Source organism: Hemibagrus wyckioides, linkage group LG24 (assembly GCF_019097595.1).
Source record: "Hemibagrus wyckioides isolate EC202008001 linkage group LG24, SWU_Hwy_1.0, whole genome shotgun sequence".
NCBI classification, from domain to species: domain Eukaryota; kingdom Metazoa; phylum Chordata; class Actinopteri; order Siluriformes; family Bagridae; genus Hemibagrus; species Hemibagrus wyckioides.
In genome coordinates this window covers 16952456-16972455 of record NC_080733.1, presented here as the reverse complement: position 1 = coordinate 16972455, position 20000 = coordinate 16952456, and the positions used below count along the sequence as shown (strand labels likewise).

Genomic DNA, 20000 nt, shown 5'->3' with positions numbered 1-20000 from the left:
TTTATATCTGAATAAATAAAGAAATTGTGAAATCACTTGAGTTTTGTTTATTATTTATGTATTTAATTCTTTTTATTTATTTATTTATTATTTTTATTTATTTTTTGTTTTTATTTATTTTGATTCAATTTATTAGTATTTATTTTAATTTCATTTTATTATTTTAATTTCATTTTATTTTATTTTTCAAAGCAGCATTTCCAAAGATGAAATAAGGAGTTGAGTTATTTATAAACATTGTGTACAACACTACACACATTATATTATTTATATTATTTATTACTTAGACTGTGTGTGTGTGTGTGTGTGTGTGTGCGTGTGTACATAATTCATAACAATAATTCTCCAGTTAATGTCCCGTTTCTCTTTGAAGAAAAAAAAAAGATCGTCAGGCCTTGCTCTCTGAGTGGGCGGGGCATGCTTTCTTTCACCTGTCAATCACATCACCACCAGCCAATCCTAGCCATCTCTGAGCTCATCAGGTGTGCAGATGGAAGATTTGTGCTTTCCTCTGAGCGCGTTTTAGTGTTTATAGTTTAGTTTATTTTATTTTACAAGGTTGTGTAAGTTTGTGTTGTTTTGTGTGTGTGTAAAAATACACCAATCACCCATAACATTATGACCACCTGCCTAATATTGTGTTGGTCCTCCTTTTGACCCGTCCTGCACTGTGTATTCTGACCCCTTTCTATCAGAACCAGCATTAACTTCTTCAGCAGTTTGAGCAACAGTAGCTCGTCTGTTGGATCGGATCACACGGTCCAGCCTTCTCTCCCCACGTCCATCAATGAGCCTTGGCCGCCCATGACCCTGTCTCCGGTTCACCACTGTTACTTCCTTGGACCACTTTTGATAGATACTGACCACTGCAGACCGGGAACACCCCACAAGAGCTGCAGTTTTGGAGATGATCTGATCTAGTGGTCTGGTCATCACAATTTGGTCCTTCGTCAAACTCGCTCAAATCCTTACACTTGTCCATTTTTCCTGCTTCTAACATCAACTTTGAGGACAAAATGTTGACTTGCTGCCTAATATATCCCGCCCACTAACAGGTGCCATGATGAGGAGATACTCAGTGTTATTCATCAAAACCATCTTTTTTTTGTGCTTTTCACTCCACACCCCTATATATATATATATATATATATTCATATTTTGCACCCAAAGGCTGTTTATTTTACAATGAATTATTCATTTGCATGAATATTACATGTCATCACGCTTCTTTCTTTCGATCAGCTCTGCCTTTCATTTACTCGTCCTTCACCCCGGTACAGATGTTTATCAGGAGAGGAAAACTGTCATCTGTAGCAGATTAGAAAATGATGATAAACAAATCATCTCAATGGTGCGTTTTAAGATTTATTGCATTTAAGAAGATCTGAATCAGTTATTTCTTCTATTACGTGTATTTTATATATATGTAAATGATGTACAGGAATATTTTAAAACCCAGACGAAAAGTCTGATTACAAAAAAAGTTCATGTTTTTATTAATAAAACTTGTCTTTTTCCACAACATCCTCTGGAATCTGACCACAGCAAGGTGTTTAACTGGAGATACACAGATCAGCCCGTAACATTATGACCAGTAAGAGGTGCCGTGAATAACACTGAGTATCTCCTCATCATGGCACCTGTTAGTGGGTGGGATATATTAGGCAGCAAGTTAACATTTTGTCCTCAAAGTTGATGTTAGAAGCAGGAAAAATGGACAAGCGTAAGGATTTGAGCTTTGAGTTTGACGAAGGACCAAATGGTGATGGCTAGACCACTGGATCAGAGCATCTCCAAAACTGCAGCTCTTGTGGGGTGTTCCCGGTCTGCAGTGGTCAGTATCTATCAAAAGTGGTCCAAGGAAGGAACAGTGTTGAACCGGAGACAGGGTCATGGGCGGCCAAGGCTCATTGATGGACGTGGGGAGAGAAGGCTGGCCCGTGTGATCCGATCCAACAGACGAGCTACTGTTGCTCAAACTGCTGAAGAAGTTAATGCTGGTTCTGATAGAAAGGGGTCAGAATACACAGTGCAGGACGGGTCAAAAGGAGGACCAACACAATATTAGGCAGGTGGTCATAATGTTATGGGTGATTGGTGTATTTTTACACACACACAAAACAACACAAACTTACACAACCTTGTAAAATAAAATAAACTATAAACACTAAACGCGCTCAGAGGAAAGCACAAATCTTCCATCTGCACACCTGATGAGCTCAGAGATGGCTACGATTACTACTACTACTGACTACTCCTGCTGTTCTTGTGTACTACTACTGACTACTACTACTACTGCTGCTGCTGTGTTCTTACTGCATACACTCTTGCAAAGTGTCAGTCTAGAACCCTAAAGTGTTCTCGTTACATGAATATACCCTAAAAGAAACTGCGTTCTTATGCCTTTTTGAAGAGAGGTCTGGTTTTTAAGGGTTCTTCAGATGGTTACGAGTTTTTTTACTTCTTAATGGACTTAATGGTTTTGATTTTGGTTCCATGGTAAGGTTGTCTCGTTTGTCACACTGTTCAGAAACCTGTTGCTTTGCCTGACAAGTCAACACATGTAGCTATAAAAGCTCTGACTGGATGATTTGTCTGGATATTTATTTATTTATGTGTACAAGTGTAGCACGTGCGCTTCTCTCCATCACACATGTAATAATCTGCGTAATTATTTAGACATGCGCATTTACACATCCTCTCTCTCTCTCTCTCTCTCTCTCTCTCTCTCTCTCTCTCTCTGAAGGCTGGACTCTGCGTGTAAACAGCTCGCGCTGTGAAAATACCCTGCTCTATGATCCTGACGTGCCATTTTGGATCGCACTCCTGTACTAAAGAGGGTCTAAATAGTACGCTCGGTAACTATGGCAACCTGTGGAGGCGCACTACTTTGATAACCATCCTTCCCCTTTCTTCCCTCCTGATAAAGAGTGGATTTCTGAGTGACACCAGAGAGAGAGAGAGAGAGACAGAGAGAGAGTTTATGCTTCGGGGTGGTAACCGGTTCAAGTAGTGATGCTCCAGCGGACAGCCATCGCGCGTTTCACGCACTCGGTGTTGCCAGATTGGGGGATTCCCTTTTCTCCAAGCCTGGGTTTATAGGCTTGCGTAGCTCTGCCACACTTGGATACACTTTGGACTGGTTTACAGCGATTTTTTGTGGGGACAAGCAATCTGGCAACCCGGGTTTCGGGGGAAATTAAACGGTGCGCAGCAGAGACATGGACTCGGGACTGCAGAGGGGGATAAAAAAGTGAAAGGGTGAAGTGAGCTGGGTTGTGTTTTTGTAACTCGGGTCATCGGGGTGTGTGTGTGTGTGTGCGAGAGAGAGAGAGAGAGAGAGAGTGAGAGGGAGTGAGGCTCGGCTCGGCTCGGCTCGGCGGTGCGCCATGGTGGAGCTGGAGAAGGAGGTGCTGCCGCTGCCGCCGCGCTACCGATTCAGAGACCTGTTGCTCGGAGACTGGCAGACTGACGACAGGTAGGAAACTTTACCATCACCACCAACACCACGAGATAACAGGGTCCTGGGGGGTAGAACTGGACAGGGAAGAGGTCCACTCACACCATCATCTCGAAGAAGACACCGAGCTTTTTCTTCTTCTTCTTCTTCTTCTTCTTCTTCTTCTTCTTAATATTATTATTATAACACTTGGATCATAAATATAATGCACAGCTCTGATGATTGACAACAACAACCGGGTTTTAGGAAGAGATTCCTCTTTTAGTGGTTCTAACCCTTTTAGAACCCTTATATATATATATATATACACCCAAGGTACAGCTGAGAATAAATACATGACGTGGATTTTACTGTATCCGCTCATGCAAATTAATTCTAGACCCCTAAAATGTTTGTTTCCCCCTGGTAGAGTCTTTAAATGTTAAATGAAAAAGAAGAAGAAGGGTATAAAGGTTCTTTGGAAAGTTTCGGGGTTATTGCGTTCCCTAATGGGAATTTTCTTCGAAGCTTCTCTGATAGGAAAGCACTCTATAGTACAGTTCTGTATGGAGTAATTATAAGGGTTTGAGAGAGGGACACGTATAAGTGAAAACATGTTACAGCTCTAGATTTATCCTGTTCCATTCAAGGGTTATGTGTAGATCTGTTTTAGGTCCAAATGTAAAAACGTCTGAAGAATCCTTTAGGAACATTTTCCAATGAATACATTTCATGGAATTAAATCTATAAACTCATAATAACACAAGAGAATAAGTAACACTACAGAAGTAGGGTCTAAGGGTTCTTCTTAAGGGAATGTTAAAGGGATACTTATTGGGGTTCTTCTTGGAAACGTCTCTAATGGGAACTTTAAAGCGCTTGTTTAAGAAAGCGGATCAGAGTAAACGTTCTAAGTAGAACCCTTACATGTTCTTAGGTAGCTATGGACCATAAATATCTCCAAGAACCCTTGAGAAAACACTTTTCTTTGGAACAGATGCCAGGATTTTACCAGAATGCCAGAATGGAACCCTATATAAATAACTTATAATGCGGTTCTATTTGGAATTGCGCTAGTGCACAGTTCTGTCTAGAACCTTTAAGTCTTTAAAGGGTTAATACTTTTCTATTGGGGTTTTTATTTCTCTTTACCTTCCTCTGATATTTGAAATCTTTTATTTGGTTTAATGTGTATAATATTATACTGTTTTTTATTTAATAACACACACACACACACTTCATGAGCTTTAAACACATTCCTTTTGATTCAGACCAAACACACCAAAAGCTTAATTGCACCTTGATGAACTCTCAGGAACATGAACGTAGAACAGTGAGACATATTTTAACAGGAAGTGATTTTTTCCCCCCATAATTTTTTCCCCTCTCTTTGTGTTGATAATTGGGTAATAAATCAACCGAGCCGACGGGCTACGCGGCAAAACAAGGTTCCTGGAGAACTTTCTTTGTGTGTGTGTGTGTGTGTTTGGTGAAGATGAGATCTGTACATCATACACTTCCCCTGAATCCAGGTGTACTTCCTGTTGTTTGTGGAACACACCTGAACCCTAGGTGTTAAACGATCGTCCGGTGTTCACCTGGACTCGTGTTGAGTCTGACCTAAGGGAAAAAATCAGCACCAAGACATCATCGACCTCACATTAGACCACTGATCTGAAGCAGGCTGTGTGTTATTATTATTATTCCTCTTCCACAGAGTTCTAACTTTTGGTTAATGGAATAATAAATTCGGCTGACCTGAAAAGTGTGTGTATGTTTAGTGAGACACTCACGTGTGTACAGTTGTAGTTTTCCGGGTTGCGTGTTGGTTCCAGCAGGAAGCTCCAGGGATGCTGGTTTGATCCTGACCTCATGTTACGATCTATCAGGAGTTTCCCAGTTTCTCCCTGAGTTTCCTCAGGGTTCTCTGGTTTTCTCCCACTTCCCAATGGTGAATTGATGGCTCTTAATTGTCCCTAGGTGTAAATCTGTGTGTGTGTGTGTGTGTGTGTCTGCACGGTGGCTTGTGATGAACTGGCATCCTGTCCAGAAGAGTATTTCCCACCATTACACAGCACTTCTGGGATGGTTTGGAGATGGATGCCAGTGTAGATCCACCATTTTTTCTCGAGGTGAGAGGTTTAAGAAAATAAGACGTCCATGTTTCCAGTGTGGAGTCGAAAACTGTGAGCATCGATAGTGAGAGTATTTGTTTAAAAAAAAAAAAATCATAGTAATTGTGTTTAAAGGTTCTTTGTCAGGGTGTGCGGTTCTATGAAGAACCTTTAACATTCATGAATAGGAAAAAGGTTCTTTGGAACATAAAAATGTTTTCAAGGCACAAAGAAAAACAGGTGTTCCTTTTAGAACCATTTTTAGAACCTTTTAGAACCATTTACTGAAAGGTTCTTTGTGGAACCAAAAAATGGTTCTTCTAAGGCATGAGTGAGAAGTTTTTGTGATGCATCCTGGGCGAGAGAGAGCCCTTCAAATGGCCGACTCCTTGATCGGTGCCCTGACCAGTGAACTAGAGAGCCGATTGAGACACAGCCTGAAATACCAGCGCTCATTCTACATAAACATGGCTCAATTTCTCATGATCATGTGACTTGGTACATTCAGAATAGACGGAAACAAAAATGATTAGACAAAAACAGAAGAAAAAATTTAAAAAAAACACATTCAGGGTTCAAGATTCAAGATTCAAGAAGCTTTATTGTGATTTCAACCACATATAGCTGGCGCAGTACATAGTGAAATGAAACAACGTTTCTCCAGGACCTGGTGCTACAGAAACATACAACAACAAGTTCAACACAAAACAACAAACAACACCACAGAGCTAGGACAGAAGTTTGTCTTAGCCACGTAAAGTGCACAGTGTGCAGCTAGGTGCAAACAGAGCATAGACAAGACAGTGCAAGAAGACAATAAATACAAGAAAGACAACACAAAAGAACACAGGACACTTAGGGCTGAAAAGAAATAAAAGAACGTGTACTGGAATGTAAGTGAAATAAAATAGATAAAGTGAAATGATGTAAAAAAAAAGTATTGTGCAAAAATATTGTGCAAAAATACACAGCAGCGGTTGAGGTAGTGCAAATAGAATAAACATAAATATAACTATAGCAGCAGATGACAGGTTGAGGTAGTGCAGTAAGTAATGAACAGTATAAATTGTGTGTGTGTGTGTGTGTGTGTGAGAGAGTGTAGAACAGTTCAGTCCTGAGTGAGAGTGTGTGTGTGTGTGTGTGTGTGTGTGAGAGAGAGTGTAGAACAGTTCAGTCCTGAGTGAGAGTGTGTGTGTGTGTGTGTGAGAGTGTGAGAGAGTGTAGAACAGTACAGTCCTGAGTGAGAGTGTGTGTGTGTGTGTGTGTGAGAGTGTAGAACAGTTCAGTCCTGAGTGAGAGTGTGTGTGTGTGTGTGTGTGTGTGTGTGAGAGAGAGTGTAGAACAGTTCAGTCCTGAGTGAGAGTGTGTGTGTGTGTGTGTGTGTGAGAGAGTGTAGAACAGTTCAGTCCTGAGTGAGAGTGTGTGTGTGTGTGTGTGTGTGTGAGAGAGTGTAGAACAGTTCAGTCCTGAGTGAGAGTGTGTGTGTGTGTGTGTGTGTGAGAGAGTGTAGAACAGTACAGTCCTGAGTGAGAGTGTGTGTGTGTGTGTGTGTGTGTGTGTGTGAGAGTGTAGAACAGTTCAGTCCTGAGTGAGAGTGTGTGTGTGTGTGTGTGTGTGTGAGAGAGAGTGTAGAACAGTTCAGTCCTGAGTGAGAGTGTGTGTGTGTGTGTGTGAGAGAGTGTAGAACAGTTCAGTCCTGAGTGAGAGTGTGTGTGTGTGTGTGTGTGTGAGAGAGAGTGTAGAACAGTTCAGTCCTGAGTGAGAGTGTGTGTGTGTGTGTGTGTGTGTGAGAGAGTGTAGAACAGTTCAGTACTGGGTGTTGAGGAGCCTGATGGCTTGAGGAAAGAAACTGTTACACAGTCTGGTTGTGAGGCCCGAATGCTCCGGTACCTCTTTACAGATGGCAGAAGGGTGAAGAGTGTGTGTGAGGGGTGTGTGGGGTGTGTAAGAGTGTGTGTGAGGGGTGTGTGGGGTCATCCACAATGCTGTTTGCTTTGCGGATGCAGCGTGCAGTGTAAATATCCGTGATGGAGGGGAGAGAGACTCCAATCTTCTCAGCTGTCCTCACTATCTGCTGAAGGGTCTTGTGATCCGAGACGGTGCAGTTCCCAAACCAGGCAGTGATGCAGCTGCTCAGGACGCTCTCGATGGTCCCTCTGTAGAACACAGTCAGGATGGGGGGAGGGAGATGGGCTTTCCTCAGCCTCCTCAGGAAGTAGAGGCGCTGCTGGGCTTTCTTGGTGATGGAGCTGGTGTTGAGTGACCAGGTGAAGTTCTCCGCCAGATGAACACCAAGGAATTTGATGCTCTTGACGATCTCCACCGAGGAGCCATCGATGGACAGTGGAGAATGGTCACTCTGTGCTCTCCTGAAGTCAACAACCATCTCTTTGGTCTTGTCGACGTTCAGGGAGAGGTTGTTGGCTCTGCACCAGGCTGTTAGCCGCTGCACCTCCTCTCTGTATGCTGACTCGTCGTTCTTGCTGATGAGACCCACCACGGTCGTGTCATCAGCGAACTTGACGATGTGGTTGGAGCTGTGCATTGCTGCACAGTCGTGAGTCAGCAGAGTGAACAGCAGTGGACTGAGCACACAGCCCTGAGGTGCTCCAGTGTTCAGTGTGGTGGTGCTGGAGATACTGCTCCCGATCCGGACTGACTGAGGTCTCCCAGTCAGGAAATCCAGGATCCAGTTGCAGAGAGAGGTGTTCAGGCCCAGGAGACTCAGCTTCTCAATCATCTGCTGAGGGATAGCTCTGACATTTTGAAGAAAGGGTTCTGAGTAGAACCCCTTTTACATAGCTAAGAGCTAGAGAAACTCTTCATTCATGTATAAGTGCATGGATTTTACTGTATACATATTCCTGTAAATGTTCTTAGAAGCCTCTCTGATAAGAAAGTGCTCTAGAGTCAATGGTTCTGTAGGAAACCTCGAGATTTAATCTTTTGTATTGGAACAATTTGTATCCAAGTCAAACCAAACTCAGCTTGGAAGCTAAGAACCCTTATCAATTTAAAGAACCTGTAAGGAACCACTGTGTGTACTACACCCTTGGAAAGATAAAGATGCCATGAAGAACCCCAAAAGGGGTGTTTCTCACTGATGCACCAAGAGAAGAACCATTTTTGGTTCCCCAAAGAACCTTTCAGTTAAATGGTTCTTAAAGGAACTCCTGTGCCATGAAGACATTTCGATAGTCTACAGAACATCTTTCCCCTTTCATGAATGTTAAAGGTTCTTCATAGAACCACACACCCTGACAAAGAACCTTCAACAGAGTATAAAATAGATAGATAGATAGATAGATAGATAGATAGATAGATAGATAGATAGATAGATAGATAGATAGATAGATAGATAGATAGATAGATAAAAAATATAAAATAGAAATCTAACAAAAAAATACAAAATACTAGAATTTAAGGGTACAAAATATAACAAAAAAATATAACCAATAAAATATTATAAAATAAAATAAAATATAAGAAAAAATACTAAATATTAAATATTTTCCAGCTGCAGCACAGCACGTGTCTTTTAGATAGATAAATAGACGGACGGACGGACGGACAGACAGACAGACAGACAGATAGATAACGTATTTTTCTTAAATCTCAGCATTTGTCTAATGACTGCGATTTTTTAAACTCAAAGAATTGAATCCCTTTGCAGCTACATTTCCTCCTGTTATCACTTTCACTTCAGAAGCTAGAAACATTGGTTCACTCTCTGGCCACACTCCTTCATCTCTCTCTTCATGTTAATTAGACAGAAAAACACCCTGTCATGTTAAACAGAACCCGGAAAGCACCACCCCAACCCTTAAAGTTACAGCTTTAGCTCTGACTACTACAAAATGCTGACACTGGAGACTTCCTTACATGTCTCCTTATAGTAAACTCCACCATTTTTTAAAGAAAAATGTTTCCATTGTAATAAAATGAGCATTTATTTAAAAAACAGCAGAACCAGTGGGTCTGTAAGCCTGGACAAATCCCGGGATTTTAATGGGATAAGTGAAACCTGATGCTCAGGATGTCTAGCTGTATTGCTCTTCTCACTGTAATGTTTGAAAGTCAATTCCATTTAGTTTGTTTTGCTGAAATCCCTAACGCCGACTTCACGCTTCAATCCGCTCTCGCTCTGATTCGTCCTTGCTCTGCCGTCCATTTTGCCTGAAATCGCACTTTTCCCGTGCAGCCGTTGGCCCGAGGTGGACGACTGATGGTCAGTGAGTGTGTGTTCTCTCACTGTCCTGTACTGTTTCTAGGTAGTTCAAAGTATAAAATAGTGAATTGTATAATAAAAAGAATTTTTTTAGACAGCTCTGACACATGAAGAGTGCATCAGTGACCCGAAAACAAGGTCAATCGTTTATTATTAAAGCAGCCGTTTGTCGTTTTATTTCAGACTGCCTGCTAAGTGAAATGTAATTGGATTTTTTTGTATGTGTGTGAAAAAAAACTAAAGATCGCAAGCATGTGAAGGATGAAAAGATCTGTATCAGAAAGTTCTTTAGTGCTTCAGACTCACGTTAGTTAAGTGTGTTGATTTCAAACCGCTCTCACAGGGATCGATTTGACCCGCGATCGAACTTCCGCCGGCCGGCGAATGCTGACTGGAAGTGTACGAATGGCCAGAAGTGACCCAGATAGAAGCTGAGAAGCGTTTCCCTGAATAAGAAACTGTTGATGGCACATCTGGATTATCTTCCGCACCTGACTTTGGCATCTGGCTCTGCACGTGAGACGTGTCTGTGTGTGCCGTGAAATCTCAGATCTGAGCTGTGATATTATTACTCATCTTATATCCGTCAGATAAAGACGTTCACCTCATTCCTGCACAGTGCACAGACGCCTCCTGTTGACCTTTTCAGATGTATTAAGTGTAGCAATTAATATCTTGGTTCTGTGTGTGTGTGTGTGTGTGAGAGAGAGAGAGACACAGCGAGGGCATAATGCCAAGATGTCTGGCCTTATGGTTGTCGTCTCCGTGAATCAGCGTCTAGCGCCGTGACGAAATCAATTTAAAGGCAGGATTAGCGATATGACTATACGATATCGATATTATGCTAAATGATGCCGCAGTGTGCGTTACTGGGATTATTACGTTAGGGGATTGTTAGTGCTTTCGTAACGTTGAGCGTCTCTCCGGTTTCTGGACGGAAAAATGACGCCTGATTTTGGGCCAGATGTTTTATTTCTTAAGAATGTCGAGTTTGTGTATTTCATAGGAAAGTGCTGCTGTTTCTCTGTTCTGGTGTTAATGAGCAGTAAATCGTGACGTGTTCTACACACAAGTGACACACACTGATATACTGCATTTCTCTTATCTAACCTGCTCAAGGTTAGAGCGAGTGCGTTCTAGTGAACTATGAAAATGTTCCAGCGATTTGTTTACTCTTAGAACTCACCTCGGTACGGTGGCCGAGAAGTGCAAAACACGATAACTAATCCAAAAACAAGATAAGAATTCTGAAAACAAAGTAATAAATTAAAAAAAAAACCAAAATAATAATAAAAAACAAAAACAAAATAATAAATCCAAAAAACAAAATAATAAAATAATAATAATAATAATAATAATAATAATAATAATAATAATAATAATAATAATAATAATAATAATAATAAAAAAACCACAGTAACAAATCCAAAAACCAAAATAATAAATCCAAAAAAATAATAAACAAAAAAAATAATCATAATAAATCCAAAAAAAACAAAACAACAAAATAAAAAACAAGATAACAAAAAAATAAGAATTCTGAAAACAAAATAACAAATCCAATAACAAGATAAAAAAAAAAAAACAAAAAAAACAAGATGATAAATAAAAAAAACTAGATAACAAATCCAAAAAATAAAAAAAAAAACAAATCCAAAAAATAAGAATTCTGAAAAAAAAAAATATCTAAGAACAAAATAAAAATTCTGAAATTTCAAGTCACAGTAGCACTGATGAACTCCATTTTCTTATAAAGAAAAATATATATGTGTGTGTTATTATTCTTAGGTTTAAAGTTGCACTATTGAAAGAAATGGTTTAAAGTGAAGGCAGAACTCCACACATGTACAAGAAATAAAGTTAGATACACAATTTCCTGCTGCTTGTATATCTTGAGTGACAGATGTCTCGTCCAATCAGAGGGAAGAATTCCATTTGCAAACTGTACCTTACTTTTCCGCTTTGTCTGAATTCTCGTGTTTTCTGTTTTTTTGTTTTCTGTTTTTTTTTATCTTGTTTTCTGATTTGTTATTTTGTTTTTTGGATTTGTTATTTTATTTTTTTGGGATTTGTTATTTAAATTTTTTATTTATTATTTTATTTTTCAGAAAATTCTTATTTTTTTGGATTTGTTATTTTATTTTTTTGGGATTTGTTATTTTAATTTTTTATTTGTTATTTTATTTTTTAGAATTATTTTTTTGGAATTGTTTTTTTTTTATTTGTTTGTGTTTTCAGATTTTTTATCTTGTTTTCAGATTTGTTTGTGTTTTTGGATTTATTATTTTATTTCGTGATTTGTTATTTTGTTTTCTGATTTTTTTAAATCTTTTTTTTTTTGGATTTGTTTGTATTTTATTTTTTAATTTGTTATCTTGTTTTCAGATTTTTTATTTTGTTTTGGGATTTTTTATATTGTTTTCTGATTTCTGCTTTAAACTCACACCTGAAATATGACAGCACAGTGTTAAAATTTATCTTTATTTCTTTTCTCTCCTTATTGCACATTCCTCTTTCTTTCTTTATTTCCTTTGTCTTTCTTCTGTCCTTATTTGATTCCTCCCTCTCTTTCTTTTTGTGTCTTTGCAAGATATGTCACCGCTCTGCCGGGGCTAAAGCTAAATATCACGCTACATATTGTAAAAAGTCCATCAAATGCCATCAGCTCTTGTGATCTACTGCATTTCCTTCATCTCTGGTACAACAAAATGCTATTATTTGCATATCTAAGGTGTAGTTAGAAGTGAGTCAGAGCACAGGGTCAGGCGTGGTACAGCATCCCAGTGGCAGTAATGTGTTTCTCTCAGTCCCAGGTTACGACCTCGGAACCTTCTGGCGTATTAGTGGCCCTGTAGGATGGAGCTGAGGCAGAGATGTCATGCTTAATGCCATCTTAGGAAGGAGTGCTGTGTATTCATCCCCGGGGAGAGAATCTCATAATACGCTGAGAGAACATCCAGTAGCTCTGTTTACGAAGGTGGCACCTCCCATGAAGACGAAAAAAATGACAAAAACAATCCCACGTCTGCTTCAGTGCCTTTTTTTTCTCGCCAGATTTTCTTCTCTATAGCACTGTCTGATGTTTGATTCACATGTTAAAAAAGGAGAAAAAAAGAGAGAGAGAGAGAGAAACAGAGAGAGGCAGAGAGAGAGAGACACAGAGAGAGCAAAAGAGAAACAGAGAGAGACAGAGAGAAATACAGAGAGACAGACAGAGAGAGAGAGAGAGAGAGACAGACAGAGAGAGAGCGGAGAGACCGGGGAGAGAGACAGAGAGAGAGTGGAGAGAGAGAGAGAGTCAGGCTGGGTGGCTACTGGATTTTGTTAATCATGATGGACAGGTCCATTCGGGGACCAGAGTCCGGAGCAACTCATCCCACACGTTGCCCGTTTCTCAGCCATGTTAATCTCTAGTGAACGCTCGTTTCCTTCATCCCACGCACACACACTCCACTGCTACATGCCCACACACACACACACACACACACACACACACACACACACACACACACATGCACCTACGCATTTGCACATGCAGAAATGCAAGCTCACATTCAGCTTTCCTCTTCTGTTCCTTCCCCATCTCTGCAGCCTGACCCTCATCCGCCAGCTGAAGAGGCTGCAGCTCGACTCATTTAATCCCTGATCTCAAAAAACCCCTTCATCTGTGTGAGAAACGTCTCTCTTCCACACGTCTGTCTTTGTGAGGACCTGCTATTAGCTGTATCTACACCTAACGCTAACCTTAACTTTAACCTTAACCTTAACATCGCTAAACAAAAAGAATCATTTTACTTCCTTCATTTTCTAGAAAATACACTCCTTGTAAGTTTTATGAGGACGCTTGACGCTGTCCTATCTTTGTGAGGACCTGGTGATTGTGAGCACATTTGACACATTAGTGTGGACGTTTGACATTATTCTACGGTTGTGAAGAATTTTGGCACCTTTTAAAAATTATTTTAATAACACTTGATTCTTGATTAATTATTCTCATATCTTATTATTATGAGGACCTGTTGATTGTGAAGACTTTTCGGTACATCAGCTACTTGAAGCCCTGACCAACAAAGCATTGTTTTCATTCTGGCATGAAAAGAAAGTGGGAAGTTCTCTGATTGATAAAGTGGGTGTTCTGTAGCTAGCTTGTCTGGACATCGCACAAGCCAGGCACTACCATGGCAAAAAACCATGGCAACTAAAGATAGGACTGGCCTTCAGTGCCCAGTACAGAAGGACTTCTGTGAAAAAAAAATCAAACAAAAATCAGTGTGAGTGCAGTACAAAACTCAAAGCGAAGCAGCTTTCATCTCAACCACATCCTCTCTCTGTTGAGCACTTGGCAGCTGGTCCATTAGCTGGCTTGGGTTTGTGCAGCAGATGCTGGAGAACCTCTCGGTTCTCAGCAGCCACCACCCACATGCAGGGGTGGACTACGCTAAAGTCGTTAATGACTCTGATGTCTTGGGCTAACCAGATTTGCCGAACAAGCTGCAGAGGGACGTGTTCCTGCACTTTTTGAAACTTGGCAATTAGTAAGGGAATAATTGTTGTGTATCTATTAGCAAATATCTATCCATCCATCCATCATCCACCCATCCATCCACCCATCCACCCATCCATCCACCCACCCATCCACCCAAATTCACCCAGCCATCCACCCAGCCATCCACCCACCCATCCACCCACCCATCCACCCAGCCATCCACCCATCCATCCATCCATCCATCCATTTTCTGTACACCTTATCCTACACAAGGTTGGAGCAAGGATGGAGTCTATCCCAGGGGACTCTGGGCACGAGGCAGGGAACATCCTGGACAGGATACCAATACAACACTGGGTACAATCAACACACAGTCAGCCTATAACACACGTCTTTGGAATGATGGGGGACACCTTCGTACCCAGAGGAAACACATGGAGAACATGCAAACTGCAGACATAGAGCCGGGAACGGACCCCCTTGGAGATTTTTGAATCTTAGCTCTCCGTTGCTCACACGTCACACCATCACGTCTGTGTGAGGTCATGATGATGTCACTGCTTACATCACATCATCTTTAAAGACATTACCTGGATGACCACTTTCTGCTCGAGTCCTTAAAGTATCCGCAATTTTGCTTGAGAAGGTTTTCCGGCTACTCTAGATGGTCGAAGTTGACCGAGTCTGATACCCATACAAATCCGATTAGTTTGAAAAAAACATTCACATCTGTGTATAATCCCAGACCTTTGGAACATCAGATAGCCAAAAAGCTCCCTTCAGTGACCTCTCCTGGTTTTACGCTAATCTTTTTCAGACTGTGAAAAGAGCTATGGCACTAAATCTCAGTCTGAGTAAAAAAAAAGAAGTCTATGAGTGACACGGGGCTCAGCTTTAGGACTAACTCGGATTTTTCACCTCTATTCACTATGGCTGCAGAATCACCAGCTCATCAGGTGCATGAGAATATCGATCGACGTCTGTTGGTCTCGGTGGAATGCCAGGCTCCTGTCTGACTGCAAGCTCTCTCTCTCTCTCTCTCACCATCACTTTGAGCCACCTGTTGCAGAAACATTGCTGGTGGGATTGTGGCCTCCTGGACGAGTGTGTTTGAACACAGCTCAAGATTATCATACGATTGAAATCCTTTGGTCTTATAGACAGAAATGTTTTATTGACTGTCAATAACGACATCTCTGACTACTCCATCAACCTTCCTCTCTCTCTCTCTCTCTCTCTCTCATTGGATGCCCTCCGTCTCTCCTGGCTTACTTTTAATTTCCAAAATCGAAAGCACTACACTCATTCCTCTCAGAGATATAACTCTGGTGTCATGGGAAAAGACTCAGGTATTATTCCTCATTATTTATTATTGTTATTATTCATTTTGCAATGGGGGGGGGGTGTCAGTGTTTTTTCAGCAAACCTCCTATAAACACGGCTTTCATCTAGCGTGATTAGGGTGTGTTTATAATTAGCTCTATTTGTGATAAACCTTCAATCCCGCAGTGTGTTTGTGAGATAGCAGTCACTCCGCATTAGTAGAGGCCCAGGAAATGAAAAAAAAATAGGGTTCCCCGACCTCTGTTGCATTCGATTCAATGTCTACTGCATTTGATTCAGTACCTTCTGCATTTACTTTAATTCATACTGATTTGATTCAATGTCTACTGCATTTGATTCAGTACCTTCTGTATTTACTTTATTACCTACTGCATTTGATTCAGTGTCTATTTCATGTGATTCAATACCTTCTGTGTTTACTTTAATTCATACTGATTCGATTCAATGTCTACTGCCTTTGATTCAGTACCTTCTGTATTTACTTTATTAACTACTGCATTTGATTCAGTGTCTATTTCATTTGATTCAGTACCTTCTGCATTTACTTTAATTCATACTGCATTTGTTTCAGTGTCTACTGCATTTGATTCAGTACCTGCTGTATTTGATTCAGTACCTGCTGTATTTACTTTATTACCTACTGCATTTGATTCAGTGTCTTTTTCATGTGATTCAATACCTTCTGTGTTTACTTTAATTCATACTGATTCGATTCAATGTCTACTGCCTTTGATTCAGTACCTTCTGTATTTACTTTATTAACTACTGCATTTGATTCAGTGTCTATTTCATTTGATTCAGTACCTTCTGCATTTACTTTAATTCATACTGCATTTGTTTCAGTGTCTAATGCATTTGATTCAGTGTCTACTGCATTTGATTCAGTACCTGCTGTATTTACTTTATTACCTACTGCATTTGATTCAGTGTCTTTTTCATTTGATTCAGTGTCTTTTTCATTTGATTCAGTACCTTCTGCATGTACTTTAATTCATAATGATTCGATTCAATGTCTACTGCATTTGTACCTGCTGTATTTACTTTATTACCTACTACATTTGATTCAGTGTCTATTTCATTTGATTCAGTACCTTCTGCATTTACTTTATTACCTACTGCATTTGATTCAGTGTCTATTTCATTTGATTCAGTACCTTCTGCATTTACTTTAATTCATACTGCATTTGATTCATTACCTGCTGTATCTACTTTATTACCTACGACGTCTTTATTTATTATTGTTATTATTCATTTTGCAATTCACATTTTCTGGGAGTGGGGGGAGGTCAGTGTTTTTTCAGCAAACCTCCTATAAACACGGCTTTCATCCAGCATGATTAGGGCGCGCTCATAATTAGCTCTGTTTGTGATAAACCTTCAATCCCGCAGCACGTTTGCAAGATAGCAGTCGCTCCGCATTAGTAGAGGCCCAGGAAATTAAAAATAGGGGGCTCCCTGACCTCTGGTTTTAATTAATAAGAGCAGCAGGTAACGAGATTATTACAGTAACTTCGGCGGAGCGAGGGCGGCTACGTGGGCCGAGGTTGAGGAACGACGCATTGTGGATGCTAACGGTGAGGCTAAATGGCGGGTGGGTGGGTTTTTGTATGAGAGATGGAAAGAATGCAAGCGCCTCAGAAAGGAGTTGTCATTGTCGAGCACACAATGCCTGTGTCGAGGTGTTGAAGGAGCGAGCGAGGAGCGAGCGAGCGCACAGCGGAGACAGCCGCTCCTGTTGTTAAACGCTTGATGAATGTCAGTGTTCAAGGGAGTTGGTTTCCTCGTTGTTTTTTTTCCCACCCATCATGTACCTCTGTGTCTGGGCGCTCTGGACTGACATACGTCCTTGATTATTTTCCTATAATTACATACTCTATTTGATTCAGTACCTACTGCATGTACTCCATTACATACTGCATTTGATTCATTGTCTACTGCATTTGGTTCAGTACCTACTGCTTTCGATTCAGTACCTACTTCATTTACTTCATTACATACTGCATTTGATTCAGTACCTACTGCATTTGATTCAGTACCTGCTGCATTTACTTCATTACCTACTGCATTTGATTCAGTGTCTACTGCATTTGATTCAGTACCTACCTCATTTACTTCATTACATACTGCATTTGATTCAGTACCTATTGCATTTGATTCAGTACCTACCTCATTTACTTCATTATATACTGCATTTGATTCAGTGTCTACTGCATTTGATTCAGTACCTACCTCATTTACTTCATTACATACTGCATTTGATTCAGTACCTATTGCATTTGATTCAGTACCTACCTCATTTACTTCATTACCTACTACATTAAATTTAGTGCCTACTGCATTTGGTTCAGTACCTCCTGCAATTACTTTATTATATACTGTAACTGATTCAGTACCTCCTGCAATTACTTTATTATATACTGTCATTGATTCAGTACCTCCTGCAATTATTTTATTATATACTGTAATTGATTCAGTACCTCCTGCAATTACTTTATTATATACTGTAATTGATTCAGTACCTACTGCAACTACTTTATTATATACTGTAATTGATTCAGTACCTATTGCATTCAGTTCAATACCTAGTGCATTATATTCAGTACCTGTTGCTTTCAGTTCAGTATCCACTGCATTGGATTCAGTATTTCACAAAATAAAATAAATAGTCCATAAAGTCCATAAAAAGGTTTTTAATGAGAGCCCGTGTGGAATGAAATGAAGCATGCAGATGAAATGGATTTGGATGAAGCTCACACTTCATAATGTGGCCAAGCTGTGCATGCATATCACATCTCAGGTTTCCTATAAAGCTCATTTTGTCCTTCCTGGAGCTGTACAGCTTGTAGATTTCTCCCCTGTTGCAGTAGCTACACCATAAATATTGGCACCCCTGAGGTTCTGCTCAGTCTGCTTCCTTATTTAGAAGGAGTTCTTGGTTTCTGCCTCTCGATTTGAACGGGTCCCTTCTGTGGTCCTAGAGAACTTGCACATTTTGTGCTTTAACACACACACACACACACACACACACAACTTGACCCTTGCTTTCTGATAGCTGAGGTTATCAGGTGTACTTCCTTCTGAGATTCCCATTTTTTGGCAGGAAATTTGTGTTTGATTTGAACATGGAGTTTTCTCATATCCACAGAAACCTGTGTCGATGTTTTGAGTGATGTACCAAAGACCTGAAATGTGTGTGTATGTGTGTGTCAGCGTGTGTCTCACTGTTACACATCTCTCAGCTGTTATGTTCAGCTCTAGCAGCTGGATTTCCCCTGTTCCCAAATTTTGTTATGGCAGTATGCGGATGGAATTTCATTTCGCTCGGATCTCCAGCCTCGGAGCGACCTCCACGCTGTGTGTCGGAGAAACACAAAAGCCATTCATACATGATCAATTTCTCTCTTAGCAAATGGCCTTTTAGTGGTGATTGGCAACGGGCCATGTAACCGAGTGACATTTTGTTTTCATTGATTGAAATGTGGAGACCACACACACTGTGCTTAATTCAGGAGAGAGAGAGAGAGAGAGAGAGAGAGAGAGAGAGTGTAAGAGAGAGAGAGAGTGAGCTTAAGAGAGAGAGCATGATAGAGAAAAAGAGAGAGAAAGTGAGAGAGAGAGAAAGAAAAAAAAAGAAAGAAAGAAAGAAAGAAAGAAAGAAAGAAAGAAAGAAAGAAAGAGAATGAGAGAGGGGGGAGAAAGAGAGAGAGTGTGTGAGAGAGAGTAAGAGACAGAAAGTGTGAGCGTAAGAGAGAGAGCGCATGAGAGAGACAGAAAGAAAGAGCGTAAGAAAAAGAGAAAGAGAGGAGGAGAGAGACAGAGAGAAAGAGAGAGAGAGAGACTAGACTCTGATTGGTCAGAAGGAGTTGTTTAATATCCTTGACCAGCAGCTCTGACACTAATACAGCTAATGTTAATGTTAATTAATGTTAATTTAATTTCATTTAATTTCATTTAATTTCATTTAATTTAGTGCACTTGTTTTGATGTGTTATCGTTTCCATAGTAACAGCTCATTTACAGCATGAACCTCCATATAAGTGTGTAAATGCAGATGTTTTCTTGTAATCAGACACTTATTGACCATTCGTAGAATGACGTCAGCACTTCGAAGCTAACTTCTTTTGTAAAATTGTAAATGGAAAAAAATGGAAGTGGTATAAGAGGCATAAAACGTTGCATTACATGCGTTATTGGACCACCAGTTGTTATGTGCAACTCCGCTTCATCACACTGACTCACTGTTGATTCAGTTACCATAGCAGCACAACACTGAGTATTTTATTGTGGTGGCTTAGTGGCTAGCATGTTCGCTTCACGCCTCCAGGGCTGGGGGTTCGACAGGAGACTTTTGACAGGAGTTTTGTTGGGGGAAATGTGTCGCAGAAATTC

The 20000-nt window shown here is 40.3% G+C and overlaps 2 protein-coding genes across 2 annotated transcripts in view; both read left to right on the top strand.

Annotated features, from left to right (window-relative positions):
- Positions 1–35, top strand: part of qtrt1 (queuine tRNA-ribosyltransferase 1) — a 14452-nt gene extending 14417 nt beyond the window's left edge. Inside the window, exon 9 of the mRNA XM_058377972.1 lies at positions 1–35. This exon is cut by the window's left edge and continues 1474 nt beyond it. The gene's annotated coding sequence lies outside the window, so the exon portion shown is untranslated.
- LOC131345192 (potassium channel subfamily T member 2) overlaps positions 1–20000 on the top strand; it is a 121369-nt gene that overhangs the window by 1279 nt on the left and 100090 nt on the right. Inside the window, exon 2 of the mRNA XM_058377971.1 lies at positions 2747–3478. Within this exon, the coding sequence (XP_058233954.1) occupies positions 3390–3478 (89 nt within the window). The 5' untranslated portion in view covers positions 2747–3389. The remainder of the gene's footprint in view (positions 1–2746; positions 3479–20000) is intronic.